This window comes from Procambarus clarkii, chromosome 59 (genome assembly GCF_040958095.1).
Source record: "Procambarus clarkii isolate CNS0578487 chromosome 59, FALCON_Pclarkii_2.0, whole genome shotgun sequence".
Lineage (NCBI taxonomy): Eukaryota > Metazoa > Arthropoda > Malacostraca > Decapoda > Cambaridae > Procambarus > Procambarus clarkii.
Window position 1 is genome coordinate 28,722,432 of NC_091208.1, and position 16,935 is coordinate 28,739,366.

The following is a 16,935-nucleotide window of genomic DNA, read 5'->3' on the forward strand; positions in this document are numbered from 1 at the left end:
TCCAATATTTTGACTATTACACTTGTCAATGATACAGGTCTATAATTAAGGGGGTCTTCCCTGTTTCCACTTTTGTAGATTGGAACTATGTTAGCCTTTTTCCACACATCAGCTACAACTCCTGTACACAGAGATGCCTGAAAAATCAGTTGAAGTGGAATGCTGAGCTCAGGTGCACTCTCTCTCAGAACCCATGGTGAAACTCCATCTGGACCAACTGCTTTGTTCTTACTTAGCTCCCTGAGCATTTTTTCCACTTCGTCTCTAGACACCTCTATGTGCTCTATGTTGTTCCCTGGAATTCTTATTGTGTCTGGTTCCCTAAAGATTTCATTTTGAACAAACACACTTTGGAACTTTTCGTTTAGTGTTTCACACATTTCCTTTTCATTTTCTGTGAATCTATTTCCCATTTTCAACCTCTAACTCTACTTTACTCTAACTCTACTCTAACTGTGGGACTCTACTTGTGACATCTTGTTATAAAGACCGACTAGTATGCAATACTGTAGTTCCGCAATATGGGGATGTACACAATACTGATGCCAGAACTAAACTTCACCTGCACAGTTTTTTATCAATTTCCAAAAAATAAAAAATAAAAAATTAATGCACTGGAAAAAAAAATTCAAGATTTTGAAAAAACTTTAACAATGAAGCAGTGACACTGCGGTAACATTGTGCTCTCCGACATTACACACACATTAAAATGTGAAAAGAAAACATGACACATAACAGTAATGAGTGTGTTAAGAGCCATTTATCTACGTTATTTAAGTTTATTTCAAAGATATGCCACTTATCATAGCGGCTATAGTTTAATGTGATTGTTAAATCAAGTAAATCCCCCACAAAACTTTAATAGGATGCGTGAGAATGCAAGCAAACTCTAAAGCTATTTGTTAATAAAGATTCAGGTTTACTTATCTTAACATTTAGTATTCACAGAGACAGAGATGGTAATACAAATTCATGTACCGGGTACAGAGCACCACTTTGTTTCCAAACTTTAGTTATGCGAAACTTCCAGTTTCCTGACTGGGGTTGGGGAGTTATGCTACACGAACTAAGTTCGGGTAGGAAGCAGTCCGCCAAGCCTCACGCCAGCCGGGGTGGGAGTTACCCTACACGAACCAAGTTCGGGTGAGGAAGTGGCCAGACAAGCGTCACGCTGCCCTGTGGTGGTGGGTAGGTGGGTGGTTAGATGGTTTAGTTTGCCCACTGACCATGTCGGGTGCCACCTCTCTGGTGCCTGCTACTCTGTGATGTCACAGATTCACTGTCTATTGTTCCCATTGTTTTGATTTTTGTCACGAGGCTGGAGTGTTCATTCCGTGACTTTGTTGGATATATCTATACAATCAAGGAATATCCGTGCACCATGTTGGCTCCAAATGCATGCATTGTGTCAGTGAAAGCATCAACAAGTGGGATACATAAAAGAAAGAGGTCAATGATGACATTTGAGAAGAAAGTTGAAAAAATTAAGATGGAGTGCGGTGTCCCGAGAAGTGTCGTGTGTGCTGGATACGGCATTAGCAAAAGTTGTTTTTGATCTTTTTGAATTATAGGCTAAACCTATCATTTTTTACTATTTCCCTAAAAGTGAAAGTTGTAAGGCAATACGAAATAGAAAGGTAGTAATTAAAGTAAAGGTAGAGAGTGTTGATAACGCAGTGTGGGAGTGGTACAAACAGAAGCGTGAGGTGACGAAGAAGCCAGTGGCAGATGATGTCACAAACAAATGTCAAAGTCTTTTGCAATGGCTTCCAAGAAAGCTCGCATTGCATCACCTGCACCCGACTCATCACATGTTGACCCAGTCAACCCAACAACTTCAGTCAACCCAACACCAACATCCACCACCACTTCTTCCATGTAAATAACTATGCTTCATCAACATCGATCATCAAGATAAGCGAATCAGGACTTCACTTATTGGCGAGTACAAACAAAATACGGTCGCATTTACGCTATGAACCTGTCAATTTTTTTCCTCTAAGAGTTTATTTGTAAAATTTGATCTTTTTTTTTTTACATTTCTAATTTGTTTTTTCCCTCCATATCTTATTTACGAACTTACATGAGAATCGACGGGTCTCGTCCCCAAGGGGCTCGGAAACCAAGTGATGCTCTGTATGTGTGAAAATTTACAAGTTCAATGTGATTAATTTCTTGAAAAATTCAGTACCCTAAGATCTAGAGCAAAGATTGAAGGAAATGTCCACTTTGGCACAGTTAACACTTTCGCATTCCCGCGAAACAGTCTGTGTCTGAAATTGTTCTCACAGACGTATGCCGGGGAAGTAGGTTGCGTCCCAAATTAAAATATTTGTTAAAATTCCAATTTTTTTCCGATTATTCTGGGACTGGGTTTAAAATGAGTACCTTTAGATTGCACACAATTTGATACCATAATGAACGTAGCACGACAATTGAGATCACAACACTGGAACGATTATGAATACCCTTGTGGTGATGAGCATCAAAAATGAAAATATTTGTTAAAATTCCATTTATTGTCCGATTATTATGGGTCGTTTTAAAATGCGCACCTTTAGATTGTGAACAATCCGATATCAAAATGAACGACATAGATCGAAAATTGATGTTATCAAACTGAAATGAGTATACAGAGTAGGTTGCTTTCCCTCCAGTACTGTGTGTTGTTATTTTACGGTGATAATTTGAGCCCAGGCCTTCCAGTATCTTCCATGTATATATTATGAAATCAACCTCTTCTCCTACGGAGAATGTTGCATTTCGCTCGTATGCGTTACATAAGGCCAAAAATTGTCAAACTAGAAAATGGAAGCGGCTCGCGAAAGTGATGTACTGTCTCGTTACTGTCTTGGGTCCTCTGGTGGGTTAGAAGAGAACACTTTAAATTGACCATTTCTTGACGTTGGGAACCTCAGGAGGACGGCTTATAAGATACCCCTCTTGTCTCTATCTAGAAAATACATTTTGAAAGCTTTAAGATGGTCTACCCTACCTTGTGGCAATTCTGATGATCAATGTCCTCACAGAGCAGTCTTTGACCAGGCTGTTGACATATGAATCACAGCCTGGATGATCAGGCTCAAGTTCTCTCTTGAACACTGAGAGAGGCCAGCCAGTTATGCCCCTTACGTGTAACAGGAGGGGGATTGAAAAGTCTTTGACCTTTGATGTTGATAGAGTTCTCTCAAGCTTACATTGAATAACTCCACTGAAATGATGATAAATAGCTCAACTGAAATGCACTTCTGCATTTCAATGGGGTTTATTTTACACATCCTGCCATGCCTAGTGGCTTCATGTGATGTTATTTCCATGTAACCATTATTTCCATTTGGACCATTCCCTCTAACCTTGGAGCCAGGTTCTAATAGATTAGGTACAATGCTTTATCGTGTCAATGCACACGATATATGTTCAATGTATTCCGTCTATTTCAGAAATCTCTCCTGCTATGAAAGGGGAAGGGAGCACCAAGTCATTCTCAGGCTGGAAACCACTAGTGATTTGCAAGGTAGCAGCACTGTAGTGGCATCCATGGATTTGAAGGTTCTCATAATCCATCCTATCATTTTCCTGGCTGGTGCTATATTCACTTTATTATGCTCACTAAACGTTAGGTCAATTAATATCATCATTACCAGATCCATTACACGTTTGAATATTTCAATTCTATGAGTAACTGTGATTGTGTCTTGTATCCTATTGTATATGTGTTTTCATATTTACCATAACTATGAACCTGGATTACTGTTAAAATATCATGTTATTTTCAATTGCTCAATTATAAGCTTCAATGATATCGGCTTGTAGTTTTTTAACATCTACAAAACCAACATTCACGCCGATTTTTTAATTATTCATGAAGGATGATACGAAGATGTGGCTTGTATTTTGGTCTATATTTGACATAAGAATGAGAAGAATCAGTGGTGCCAGGACAGTGCCCTGGGATACAGAGCTCTTCACTGTGCTTGGACTTTGTTATTTTTGGCAGTGTGTTTGATAGGAAATTGAATATCCATTGCCCAACTTTACGCGTTATTCGTATTGATCTCACTATATCACCTCATGGTCATATTAATCAAATGATTTTGCACAATGTGAATAAAACGTCTACATTTTGTTTTTCCTTCTAATGCTTCCATGATTTTGTTATAGTGATTATAGTGAGATATAGTGAGTAATTACAAAAGGCAGGATCTTTCCACTCTAAATTCATGTCGATCTGGGTTGTGAAGTTTACTGTTCTCCATAAAGGTAGAGAGATTTCATCCCCTGATCACCATTTCAAAAACTATAATTGTGTGTGATCTTAATGCAACCGGAGCATAATTTTAGCCAATGCCTTGCCACCTACCTTGTGTAGTGGAGCTATATCTGCTGATTTAAGTGCTTCTGGTATCTCACCTATAACCAAGATTATACAAGCTCCACATTACATACCTGGTTGATTGATTACACTGCCCAACACTTGGGCTAGACGGTAGAGCAATGGTCTCGCTTCATGCAGGTTGGCATTCAATCCCCGACCGTCCAAGTGGTTGGACACCATTCCTTTTCCCCCGTCCCATCCCAAATCCTTATCCTGACCCCTTCCCAGTGCTATACAGCAATAATGGCTTGGCACTTTTCCCCTGATAATTCCCTCCCTTCACATTACAATGAGCCCTCTTGTTACTGGTACTTTGAATTTCTATATAAATATGGAATTCCAAGAGTACGTGCACGGGCACGCACTGTATATCAGTTATATTATCGATATACAGTATATCAACCAGGTCGCCTGGTTGACCAGACGACCAACCAGGAGGCCTGGTCGGAGACCGGGGCCTTGGGGCAGTTGATCCCCAGAAGCCACAACGTACTGTCAAAGTTTTTGTTTTTGTAAAACAAAAAAGTCTTAGTTTTGTAAAAGTGTGCTGATTTCCCTCTCAGGATTGTTACCTACAGCTTTTGTATTAAAAATGGCTTACATATATAACCAAAACTCACACCAAGGAAACTTACAAATTTGAGCATATTCCAGTCAAACACATAGTCATAGGTAAAGCCCTGACGATGGAAGAGCTGGCGGAAGAGCTGCCTCAGGTAACTGTAGTCTGGTTTCTCCTCAAACCTCAGAGACCGGCAGAAATTCAGGTACGTTGCGAACTCATCTGTAAAATTATTTATAAACAATAAGTTATGGAAAAGAGAACATGAAATTTTAACAATAGAGTAGAGTAGTGGTATAAAACATTCAGTGGACCACAGCTGCGTCGCCAAGTGCTAGAGAAGGCTTATATTAAAGACGGCTAAATGTTGACGACGGTTGAACTTAACCACGTACTTTGAGAATCAAAATAAGTTTCAAAAATCAAAGAGAATAAAAATATTATTAGAAATAATAAAAAAAAAATTAACAAAGAGCACAGCCTGGATACAACAATGTTTTTAGTTGCAGAATGGTCCAGTATAAATCAGTCCGTCTGTGCAGACTTTATCATTATTCCTGCAATACTGTACTTGCTGCACCAAAAACGTATATACTGAAATAGGTTGCGGTGTCTTCTGAAATGCTTTTTGTTTTATTTTGAATTCGTCTTCTTGAGGGTATCCCGAGATGATTTCGGGGCGGAGCGTTCCCGCGGTCCGGTCTCGACCAGGCCTCCTTTTTGTTACACCCCACCCAGGAAGCAGCCCGTAGCAACTGTCTAACTCCCAGGTACCTATTTACTGCTAGGAAACAGTAGCTGTAGCATGAATACGGCTACCGTTTCATGAATAAAAGTAAGGCAAATCGTGACTTAAATTAAGTGTTATCATTCATACCAAAGTATTTCCCATGTTCTATGGGGCTCATTTCACTAAGGAAATCATTAATTTTAACCTCTGATATGATGGCCAACTTTTTTGAATGCTGGATGTGCCACCTGGAGGCACCACCAGCTGCCACCTGGAGGTGGCAGCCGGCAGTTGGAGATAACATTACCTCAGTAACCATCATTAGCGACCCGTAAGGCTCTGCCATGGACTGTTCTTGGGCATGGCCATCAAAACAAATCTTTATTCTATAATTTTAGCAAATTCTCTCTATTACAAAACTATTATAAAAATACAAGGTATCTAATTTAAAAAAAGACTGCAGGAAAAGCATTAAATGAGTAAGTAGTGTCAACTTACTAGGAAATCCTTTACAGAGCTCCTCAATAGGAGTCTGCATCTTCTTTTCACTGATTCTCTCATATTTTTGCCTTTTAGTAGCAGCTTTGAGCCCTTGCCAAGGAAGAGATCCTCTGTTGAAGTACATCAACACATACCCTAAACTCTCCAAGTCATCCCTTCTGCTTTGCTCTGAAGAAATAAGAAAAAACATTGTCTTTTGTAAACATTAATCCAAATATCTTGTATATTATAATAAAACATGATGATACTGAGCTTCACACACTAATAAAAGTATGAACAACATTTACTATATTTGATTTTGTATTTATATATACAAGAGTTCTTACATTCTTGTAAAGCCACACCTCGCACAGCAGTTTGGGCAGGTCCTTAATCCTAATTTTCCCCGGAATACGACCTGCCAAATCGTTTAACAACCATGTACCCATTCACTTGCTGAGTGAACAGAGGCTACAGTTAAGGATTGGCACCCAGTCAATCCTGCCCAGCCAGGATATAAACCCAGGCCAAAGCGCTCGCGACACACCGGGCGAGTGCTTTATTACTGCGCCACAGGAACTATAAATTATATTCACCTCTAACTTTCCACTTCTGTATTGAAACTGCCAGTGGAGGAACTTAACAGTTCCACAGCACCAGAACATTTCAGTCCAAACACGTATCAATTCAAACTTCATATTACATTTGGGTGAATTATATTAATGTTTGTACTTCAATGACTTTGCAATGTGAGCATGAAATATCTAGATTATAATGTCCTGTTTGTGAAAAAATCAAGCTCAATTATAATTTGTAAAAAGAAATACGATCCGTTTCATTTCATTTACAACTACCCATAGATACATAATTTCCATGTATCACAAGAGTTTGTGGCAAATAAAATTGAAGACGTCATCAATAGGACCACCACTAAAAGTCATAAACGTCACTATCTCCAGCATTAATGGATGGATTTACAGTCTCATCTCAAAGAGAGGTCTAAAAAGTTGTCCTTGCAACATGTACTCCGGTCAATAACTACCGAGATAGTTACTTTCACACATAAAATAGAAATTAATTGTATATAATGATATTAATTCCATATTCATTATTACAAATAAATGACTACCACAGGTCCTAAACATGAAGGAAGGAAAAAGAATTATCAGGGGAAAGCACCAGGCCGTTATGACTATATAGCACTTGGAGGGGGGTCAGGATAAAGATTTGGGATGGTACAAGGAGGGAAGGAACAGAGCCCCATCCACTCTGACTGTCGGGAATTGAACGCGGACCTCCATGTAAACAAAGGAGACAGAGCCTAGATATTCATGCTATTCTAAACTTAAAACAAGAGAGATTGCATCACTCCACAACGAGGGGCAGCAAAGCATAACTAAAAACTTACAGACCTATACAACAAACTTCACACACACACAGTCACCATGTCAATACAACCCTAGACAACATGGGTTCCAGGTTGCAATTCTTTTGACTATGTCGTGGCCTAGTTGACTAGGGCATGTGCGTGGGGAACACCCACCGCATAGGTTTGAATCCTCATCACGACTCCTACGGATTTTTTCATGGGTTTAGAGCATGATGCTCCTGGCTCTCACAACTGCAATGATATGGTCTTCAATGCTATGGAAGATAAGCAAAATGCTGGTGAAATATAAAGACTTTGCAGAAGCTTTCAACAAATGTAGCCATAATATTAGAGAACACAATATGTGCAAGAACAGAATTACAGTACTGTACTGGCAAAGTAGGCAGATGGATCGTATAATTTCCTGTCAAACATAACACAAAGAGGAAAGGCAAAGCTCAGTCCCCCAGGATACTTTACATACTTGTTCAGCACTCTCATTCTCATATCGAAAATAAATAATGCCTTAGACAAATGTAAGTCAATGCTTATTGAAGAGTACCACAAAACATTACTGTAGAAATAATAAACATAGCCTAAACAGCAGATTTATATTTGTTCAAGAAACTGTACTGCAATTTACTAAGCCAGAAAACACCGAACATATCAATAATGTTTGTAAATAAAATATTGAGGAACTAGTAATAACAAGACTATGGAGCTGTACTTGAGGCTAGTACAACATGTATCATATCACTTGCATCAAAAATAATCTTCCTCCAGTTGCACTTGTGTACAGAAGTACTGCATGAGCAAAGGTTTATATCATTTCTGCTAACAAAAGTGATGTTTACACTTTGTACTCAAAATTAATAATAATACCCAATTATTTCAACAATACACCAGAAAAATATCCAACAGAAATAGTCCCAATTAATTCAGTAAAAGGAGGATGCCACAATACTATTTAATAAACATTTCCATAAACTAGTCACCTCCACTAAAAATTATCAGATCATTATTGCTCACACTACAATAAGTTGGGAAAAAATGCCACTAGTAAGTGATAGGGAGTACTTACCGATGCCAAGATGAGTATTAACCGAAGCATAACGCGCAGTACCGGTTAGATTTTTGTTTTCCCGATATGGTATATGTTGATGTGTGCGCGAGTCTCTGTACTTTTTGGCTAGACCGAAGTCTATGATATACACAAGATTTCCCTTTTTTCCCAAGCCCATGAGGAAGTTGTCTGGCTTAATGTCTCGGTGGATGAAATTCTTGCTATGGATATATTCTATCCTGGTTATCTGTAAAGATAAAATATGCACTCAAATCAGTCATGTGCAAATAATAAGAAAACTAAATCTTTAGTGAATCTGTCTGAAATTTAAATTTTAATTGGCGATATTGTAATGCAAACAAATTAAATATCTATATAAGACAGGGTATCTGTGTGCACGTCTGTCGGTTCTAAATTAAGAGGCCAAAACACTTGGGGGGTTAGATTCAGCAAACTTTTGAAGATAACTGGTGGTTGTTCAGAGATGACCATGAGGGGGGGTCAGGGGTCAACCCCTCATGAACCCCCTTTGCAAACGATACCAATTTCCAATCTCGTTCAATCCCATTTTAAGTACAGTGGAACCTCGAATAACGAATTTAATCCATTCCAGCACCGAGCTCGTTATGTGAAACGCTAGTCTTTCAAAACGAATTTCCCCATTTAAAATAATGGAAATCAAATTAATCCGTTTTACCACCGAAAAACCTCAATATGATATTCGATGTTTTAAATAATGTAGCAGCCTACCTTACATACACTGAACAAACCTTAATGACATTTCTCTTTCTTAAAATTTGTTCCTTTCAATTTTTTTCCGTTTTTTGTACTGTATAGCAAAAGGTTCAGTCGGTGTTTGTCGGGTAGACTGTTCCATTATGACAACCTTTTTTGTTTCAAATGTGTTCCATTTGTTTTGTATTTTTCATTTATTTCTCAATAATGGAGCAGCCTACCTGACAAACACTGAACGAACCTACATGGCACTTGTCCGTTTTTCAAATTGTTTCAACTGGTTTTTTTTTATTTTTATTTTTATTTTTTTTAAGAAACATGGAGCTGCCTACCTGCCGAACACCAAACGAACCTTTTTGACATTTGTTCTTTTTTTTTTTTTTAATATAATTTCTTTTTTCTACAAAAAAGTCGATGCATTGCAACATCACAGCAGTCACCCCTTTAAATCCCAGCATCATTAGCATCTTTGAACAGAAAAAAGACAATTTATTTGCATTGTTGGAGGTGTCCAAGAATGTGCGAGAAGCAGTGCGACGCCACCATATGGTGGTGGTGTTATTCAAACGAGCGCTCGCCAAACGAGTCGAATTGTTGGTGATCGGAGCGCTCGTTACCCAAATTGCTCGCCAATTGAGGCGCTCGTCACTCGAGGTTCTACTGTATTTCATCCTAAGATTCATCCACCATATTATTTTCTAGATAATGATTAAGTGTTAATTTGTCTCATTTTATTTATTAAGTTGACAGTTTGTAATGAAGGAGATGAAAGACAGTGATGATGCTTGAAAATGGGAGCATCCCGTGGTACCTGGATAGTGAAAATGGTTATTTAAAGGGTTATAGTGATGAATTGTCACTTGCCCTCATTCTCCTCCCACAATACTGTTTTTGCATTTATTCACTATACACAGAAGTTACATACAAGTATTTACATGTTTTGTTCACCATAACTGTACATCTAAGCTTGCATGGTGAGTAAAGACACGAAGACGTAGCTGCTCACACAGTCAGCTGGTGGCGGCCGCCCTCAAGGCCAGACGCACTAATATTTCTCCAACAATATTGTTTGTGGTGTTATTACGCTATACACACACATTATATATAAGTATCTACCTGTTTTATTCACCATACCTGTTCAAATAAGCTGGTATGGTGCCCAAAGACCATAGTGGCCACCAGTAAACAACATAAGTCGTGCAGACGATGCACCTCCCTCACCAAAATGGCGGCTCCCAGCCTACTTCTATTGCTGTTATCACACACTATACACACGTTATATATAAGTATCTACATTTGTGTTCACCATAGCGAACCACTAAGCTGGTATGGTGAGTGCAGTCAATAAAAGGTGGCCACACACAGTCAGAAGACAACGCCACCACCCTCCCTCCCACAGCATTACTGCTCCCTCCATGGAACACAGCGCTAAATATCACCACAATCCTGCTATCATCAGAATCCTGGTCAGTTTTTATCATAGTCAGGGGGTCTTCTATAATACTATCATCGCTAACTAATAGCATGATCATATATATTATGGCATTTGTAGGCAATGCTGTGGTCAAAAGCTGAACAGCAGTGCTATAAGCTCGTGCTGCGTGCGCCAGCCTTGGTGGCTTGCTCAATACTGACGCTCTCACACCCAAGAATGTTGGCCTGGATTTTTTTCTAGGTGGCATCTGGCAACTATCGGTCGTGGCTGCACTATAGCTGCCTCTATCCCAGGCGGGGCGTTTAAATTATAGCACTAGACACGAAATCAAATATATACGACATGTGCGGTTTCAATTTTGCCACGGAAAGCATATATATATGATTTGCGCGGTTTAAGGGTTAAAGAACACAAAGTAGCCGTCACAACTGCAAGAAAAATGACAGGTTGGATAACAAGAACCTTTCACACTAGATATGCTTTAACAATGAGGATACTCTTCTAGATGCTAGTGCTCACTCGAGTGGAATTCTGTTGCACAATGACAGCCCTTTTCAAAGCTGGAGAAATTGCTGACCTGGAGAACATGCGGGGGATCTTTACTGCTAGAATCAACCCAGTAAAACATCTAAGCTATTGGGACTGACTAAAGAGCCTAAATCTGTATTCTCTTGAGCGCAGACAGGAGAGATACATAATTTGAGACACAAAGAGGCAATATGATCACTACGTACAAAATTGTAACAGTAATCAATAAAAATGATAGGAAAGAATTCCTGAGACCTGGAACATCAAGAACAAGAGGTTATAGATTTAAACTCACTAAACAAAGATGCTGAAGAAATAAGAAAATTCACCGCAAACTAGTAGACGGTGGAACAAGATAGGTGAGAAGGTGGTGGAGGCCAAAACCGTCGGTAATTTCAAAGCGTTATATGACAGTGCTGGGAAGACGGGACACCACGAGCATAGCTCTCATCTTGTAACTACAGTACACTTAGGCAATTACACTATAAATCAAAAATATAATTTAAAACAGAAACTTGAGTTTAACTTGTTGCAAATTGTCTTCTTGTTTGATACTGTTCATCTTTATATGCATAGTTCTTCAAAATTTACATAACCTAATCACAGGTTATCCAGATTTCTATCCAGATATGAATATTTTTTACCAGAAAATTATCCGGATACTGTACAATTTTGGCTGGATAAGCTAAATATTCGGTTCAGTGGGCTTCAGATAGCTGAGCTCATACAATGTATTAAGCTTTAATACCTTCTTTTGATACACATTTGGTATTTCATAAAAAAAAATCACAAAATATTATTCTAGACGTGTGGAAAACGTTCTTATTTCGTTTAATGATTTTTTGGGAGATTTTGAGCAGTTTTAGTGTACAAGTGCTGTATTATTTATTTTTGTTTTTTCAATATACTGTACTGGTATGCAATTCAACTTGACAAATGCCAATTAACATTTGAAAGGTACAGTATTTAGAAATTTGTGAATGTGCTTTACGAGTGATTTTAAAGTGACAATCATTGTAATGAACAGGCACATGCACAGCTTGATCCCTGCTGTGGTAATGCTGATGGCTAGCCTCCCATGTCTAACCATAGACTTATCCTTATGCTAGGCATTCGTCCTTGGCTTAGGGAGCAACTAAGGCATACCTCAGAAAAATAATTAATTTTTCTTTAGAATTTTTGTTTGTACTCCATAGTTCACAACGGGTGCACCTGGACTCCCTTAATTATCTGGACACCTAATCAGGCTCGTCTAGGTACTGTTCATGTGATCACATTATCATTATTATACATCATTATACATCAAGTTCATCCCAACATTCAGAGAAACGAGTTTGGATAAATCAAGACATGAAATTTTTTAAACATGTCTTATTCTGAACTAAATTTTAATTAAACACAGTTATAGGAGCAAATTACTTACAAGTTGATCTGCCAAAAGAAGAACTGTCTTAAGAGAAAATTTTCTAGAACAAAAATTGAAGAGGTCTTCTAAAGAGGGCCCCAATAACTCCATAACCATAACATTGTAGTCGCCTTCTGACCCACACCACTTAATTCCTGGAATACCTACACCACCAGCCATCATCTGCAATAATAGGAAAAGTAACAATTAATAACAATTCTCAAATGCCCAGCTTTATTAAGATTGGACGATATCGACATTCGCCTAAAAAACTTTTACTTAGCTCATTGAATAAAGTATTTTACGGTTAAAAATGTCAGTGAAGTACAGTACTGTATGTTCCAAAATCATCTCAAGGCACTTATTACTTTGATTTTTCTATTGTAGAGTTTTTGAGGCTTATTGCCCCTGGTTGATACCTGGTTGATGGGGTTCTGGGAGTTTTTCTACTCCCCAAGTCCGCCCCGAGGCCAGGCTTGACTTGTGAGAGTTTGGTCCACCAGGCTGTTGCTTGCAGCGGCCCGCAGGCGCACACACCCATCACAGCCCGGTTTTGCCGGAGTGCCGTCCTACTCTCCTATAGCACTCCTTGGAGCGCCCCAGTGGTCTAGTAGGCAAGGCCTTCTGACTGACAAATATCAGCTCTTAGTTGTAGTGTAGGCTCCACAGCCAAGATGGTCCAGGAAGGCCTGGAGGAATGTGTCGAGTCCCCATACTGTATTAACAGAGTAGCCATCCCTGTTTTTATTTATTTTGCTTTGTTCTCATTCAATTTAATGCTGCTTAATATAAACAAAAATGAAATTAGTATGCAAATGTACGTCTCAGAGTATACTTGGAGAGGGTTCTGGGAGTTCTTCTACTTCTCAAACCCAGCCAAGTCCAACTTGTGATAACGTGCTCCACCAGGCTGTTCATTGGACAGCCCACAGGACCACATATCCACTACAACCCATTTGAGCTGGCACTTCTTGCAGGAACTTATCCAATTCCTTCTTGAAGACATCCACCATTGTTCCAGGAATATTTCTTGCTTGCTGCCAGAGACCTGAACAGTCACAAACACTGCTCATAGAGTGCTCTGATTTGCCAATGCCACCTCTACTCCTCACTGGTTCTATTCTGTATTTTCCTTATGAATCTCTCTAGAATGTTATATTAGTGTGCAAATTTGGGACCTGGCCTTGCAGCATCTTCCAAGCGTATATTATTTGATACCTCTCTCGAGATCTCCTTTCCAGAGAATACATTTTGAGAGCTTTCAGACAGTCCCAATAATTTAGGTGGTGGGTTACGAGTTTGACGTGGTTGGCGGTTGCTTGCGCACAGAGGTCGCAACCCGTGGTTGACGGCTGCTTGCGTACAAAGATCACAACCTGTGGCTGACCTTTTATGTACCCGTTGGGTGTGCGCTCAGCCTGGTGAAATCCGAATCACCCGTTTCCTTCATACAAAAAGTGCTCTGCTGCTCTGTTCCATTTAAATCAAGATTGGACAGCACCAGTGATTTAAACAGCACTGTATTGACATTGTAGTGGGACCTCTGTTGTTTATAATACATGTAAATGATTTAGATTCAGGTATGGGTAGCAACATTTGCAAATTTGCCGATGATACAAAAATTGGTATGGGAAATAAACACGGAAGACGACTCGCTGTCACTTCAAGTCGATCTAAATAGGGTTTTGAAATGGTCAAAAGATTGGCAGATGCAGTTTAATACTGACAAATGTAAAGTTTTGAGGCTAGGTAATGATAGTTACAAGATACGAGCTGGATGGTGTTGAGCTTGTGAAGTCGGATTGCAAAAGGGATCTGGGAGTTATGATTAGTAAGAATTTAAAACCAAAGGATCAATGCATGAATGTTCGTAATAAAGCAAATAGGACACTGGGATTTATTAATCGAAGCATTAGTAACAAGACACCTGGTGGTGTTCTTCAGCTATATCTTGCTCTGGTTAGGCCCCATTTAGATTATGCAGTTCAGGTTTGGTCGCCGTACTATAGAATGGATATAAATTCACTTGAACATGTCCAGTGTAGAATGACAAAGTTAATTCCCCAAATTAGAAACCTGTCATATGAAGAGAAAGATTAACAAAGCTTAAATTGCATTCAATGGAAAGGCGAAGAGTTAGGGGTGACATGATAGAGGTTTACAAGTGGATGAATGGATATAACAAAGGGGATATTAATAGGGTATTAAAAGTATCAACACAAGACAGAACACAAAACAATGGGTATAAATTGGATAAGTTTAGATTTAGGAAAGACTTGGGTAAATACTGATTCGGTAACAGGGTGATCCTGGTTGAACTGGCCTGGTTGATCAGTCCGGCAACCAGGAGGCCTGGTCGACGACCGGGCCGCGGGAACGCTAAGCCCCGGAAGAACCTCAAGGTAAGGGTTGTTGATTTGTGGAACCAATTACCACGTAACGTGGTGGGGTCCCTCGATTGTTTCAAACGAAGGTTGGACATGTTTATGAGTGGGATTGGGTGGTTATAAACAGGAGCTGCCTCATATGGGCCAATAAGCCTTCTGCAGTTACCTTTGTTCTTATGTTCTTACTACTCTATCTCTTCGTCATTATCTGTTATCCGACTTGTCTCAGTTTTTAATGGACCTATCCGTTCCCTAATTAATTCTTTTCCCCAATTCCCTAACTTTGATCCTGGGAATCAACAAGTAGGTTTTTTGAGTTCTACTTCCCAAGAAGCAACACCTTTCAACTCTAAAACCATGTTGGCAAAGGTTGTGAAATTCACTGTATAGTTTCATATGTACAGTATATAAGCATGCTTATATTTAATGAATGTTAAAAATTACAAATTATGTTCAGAGACATTAATCACCAATGGGAAGCCGAAACCAAAAATAAACATCTTACTAAACAATAATAAGATCATAGTATTGTATACTGTACTCAACTTTCCACAATGAACAATTTTGTATAGGTTCCGACACCTCTTGACTCATCCCAAACATGATCCAACTTGAACTTGAATTCCTTATCACTTACCTTATAAAATTTGGACTCTATGTGTAACTGTGGATGTTTTGTTTTGATGCATTCTAATTTGATGGCTACTTCCTCACCGGTCGATATGTTTGTTCCTGAAAAACATAAATGTTTAATTAAGACAGCATACAACGTGTCAACTCACTTTAAAACCCATAATCCTATGTCCTCAGACGAAATGTATCTGAGATTACCAAATATCTTTAATTTGTGATGTAATGTTCAGTGAAAGGGGAAGAAGACCTGGTATATACAGAGCTACTAAACTCAACCAATGAGGTGGTAGAGGTACTTGGAATTAAGGTAGAGAAACTAAACCTAATTATTATTCTAATATATAAACTGCCAGATACAACCGTTAAAGAATTCAGAGCAGATGCACAAGATAGAGAACATCCTTGATAACCTAGCAATCCCAGCTCCAGATATTATCTTCCTTGAAGATTTCAATTTACCAAGTCTAAGATGGAGAATGGTAACCACAATTATCACAGCTGGGAATGACCCGGGAAATAACCAACCACAGGTCAGAAAACTTTTGAGATTCTGTGACAAATTCTCACTCAATCAACAGATTACAGAACCAACTAGGAACGAAAACACACTAGACTTGTTATTCACAAACAATGATGAACTAATCAGAGATATTACAATCTCAGATACTACATACTCAGACCATAAGCTCATTGAAGTGCGAACTAGCATAAATAATGGTTGTAGATCTAAGAGACCCAACAAGCGAGGAGTATTCAATCAATTCAATTTCAACAATAAGAGGATCGACTGGGAAAAAAAAAATGTAGACCTTGCAACCATTCAATGGGAGACGGTCTTAAGCGACAAAACTCCCACACAGGGTCTACACAGGGTCTATAAATGATCTACCAGTTGGTATACAGAATTATATGAACATGTTTGCTGATGATGCTAAGATAATAGGAAGGATAAGAAATTTAGATGATTGTCATGCCCTTCAAGAAGACCTGGACAAAATAAGTATATGGAGCACCACTTGGCAAATGGAATTTAATGTTAATAAATGTCATGTTATGGAATGTGGAATAGGAGAACATAGACCCCACACAACCTATATATTATGTGAGAAATCTTTAAAGAATTCTGATAAAGAAAGAGATCTAGGAGTGGTTCTAGATAGAAAACTATCACCTGAGGACCACATTAAGAATATTGTGCAAGGAGCCTATGCAATGCTTTCTAACTTCAGAATT

The 16,935-nt window shown here is 38.8% G+C and overlaps 1 protein-coding gene across 8 annotated transcripts in view; it reads right to left on the reverse strand.

Moving 5' to 3' along the window:
• The window catches only part of dco (discs overgrown), a 248,872-nt gene that overhangs the window by 75,074 nt on the left and 156,863 nt on the right, over positions 1 to 16,935 (reverse strand). For all 8 annotated transcript variants that reach the window (XR_011223281.1, XM_069307058.1, XM_045758335.2 and 5 more), the window contains 5 exons: positions 15,707 to 15,801; positions 12,701 to 12,865; positions 8,598 to 8,826; positions 6,166 to 6,336; positions 5,011 to 5,159 (listed from right to left, as the gene is read on the reverse strand). Coding sequence is in view for 7 of the 8 variants with exons in the window: in XM_069307058.1 (XP_069163159.1) it covers positions 5,011 to 5,159; positions 6,166 to 6,336; positions 8,598 to 8,826; positions 12,701 to 12,865; positions 15,707 to 15,801 (809 nt within the window). In the remaining variant the exon portion in view is untranslated. The remainder of the gene's footprint in view (positions 1 to 5,010; positions 5,160 to 6,165; positions 6,337 to 8,597; positions 8,827 to 12,700; positions 12,866 to 15,706; positions 15,802 to 16,935) is intronic.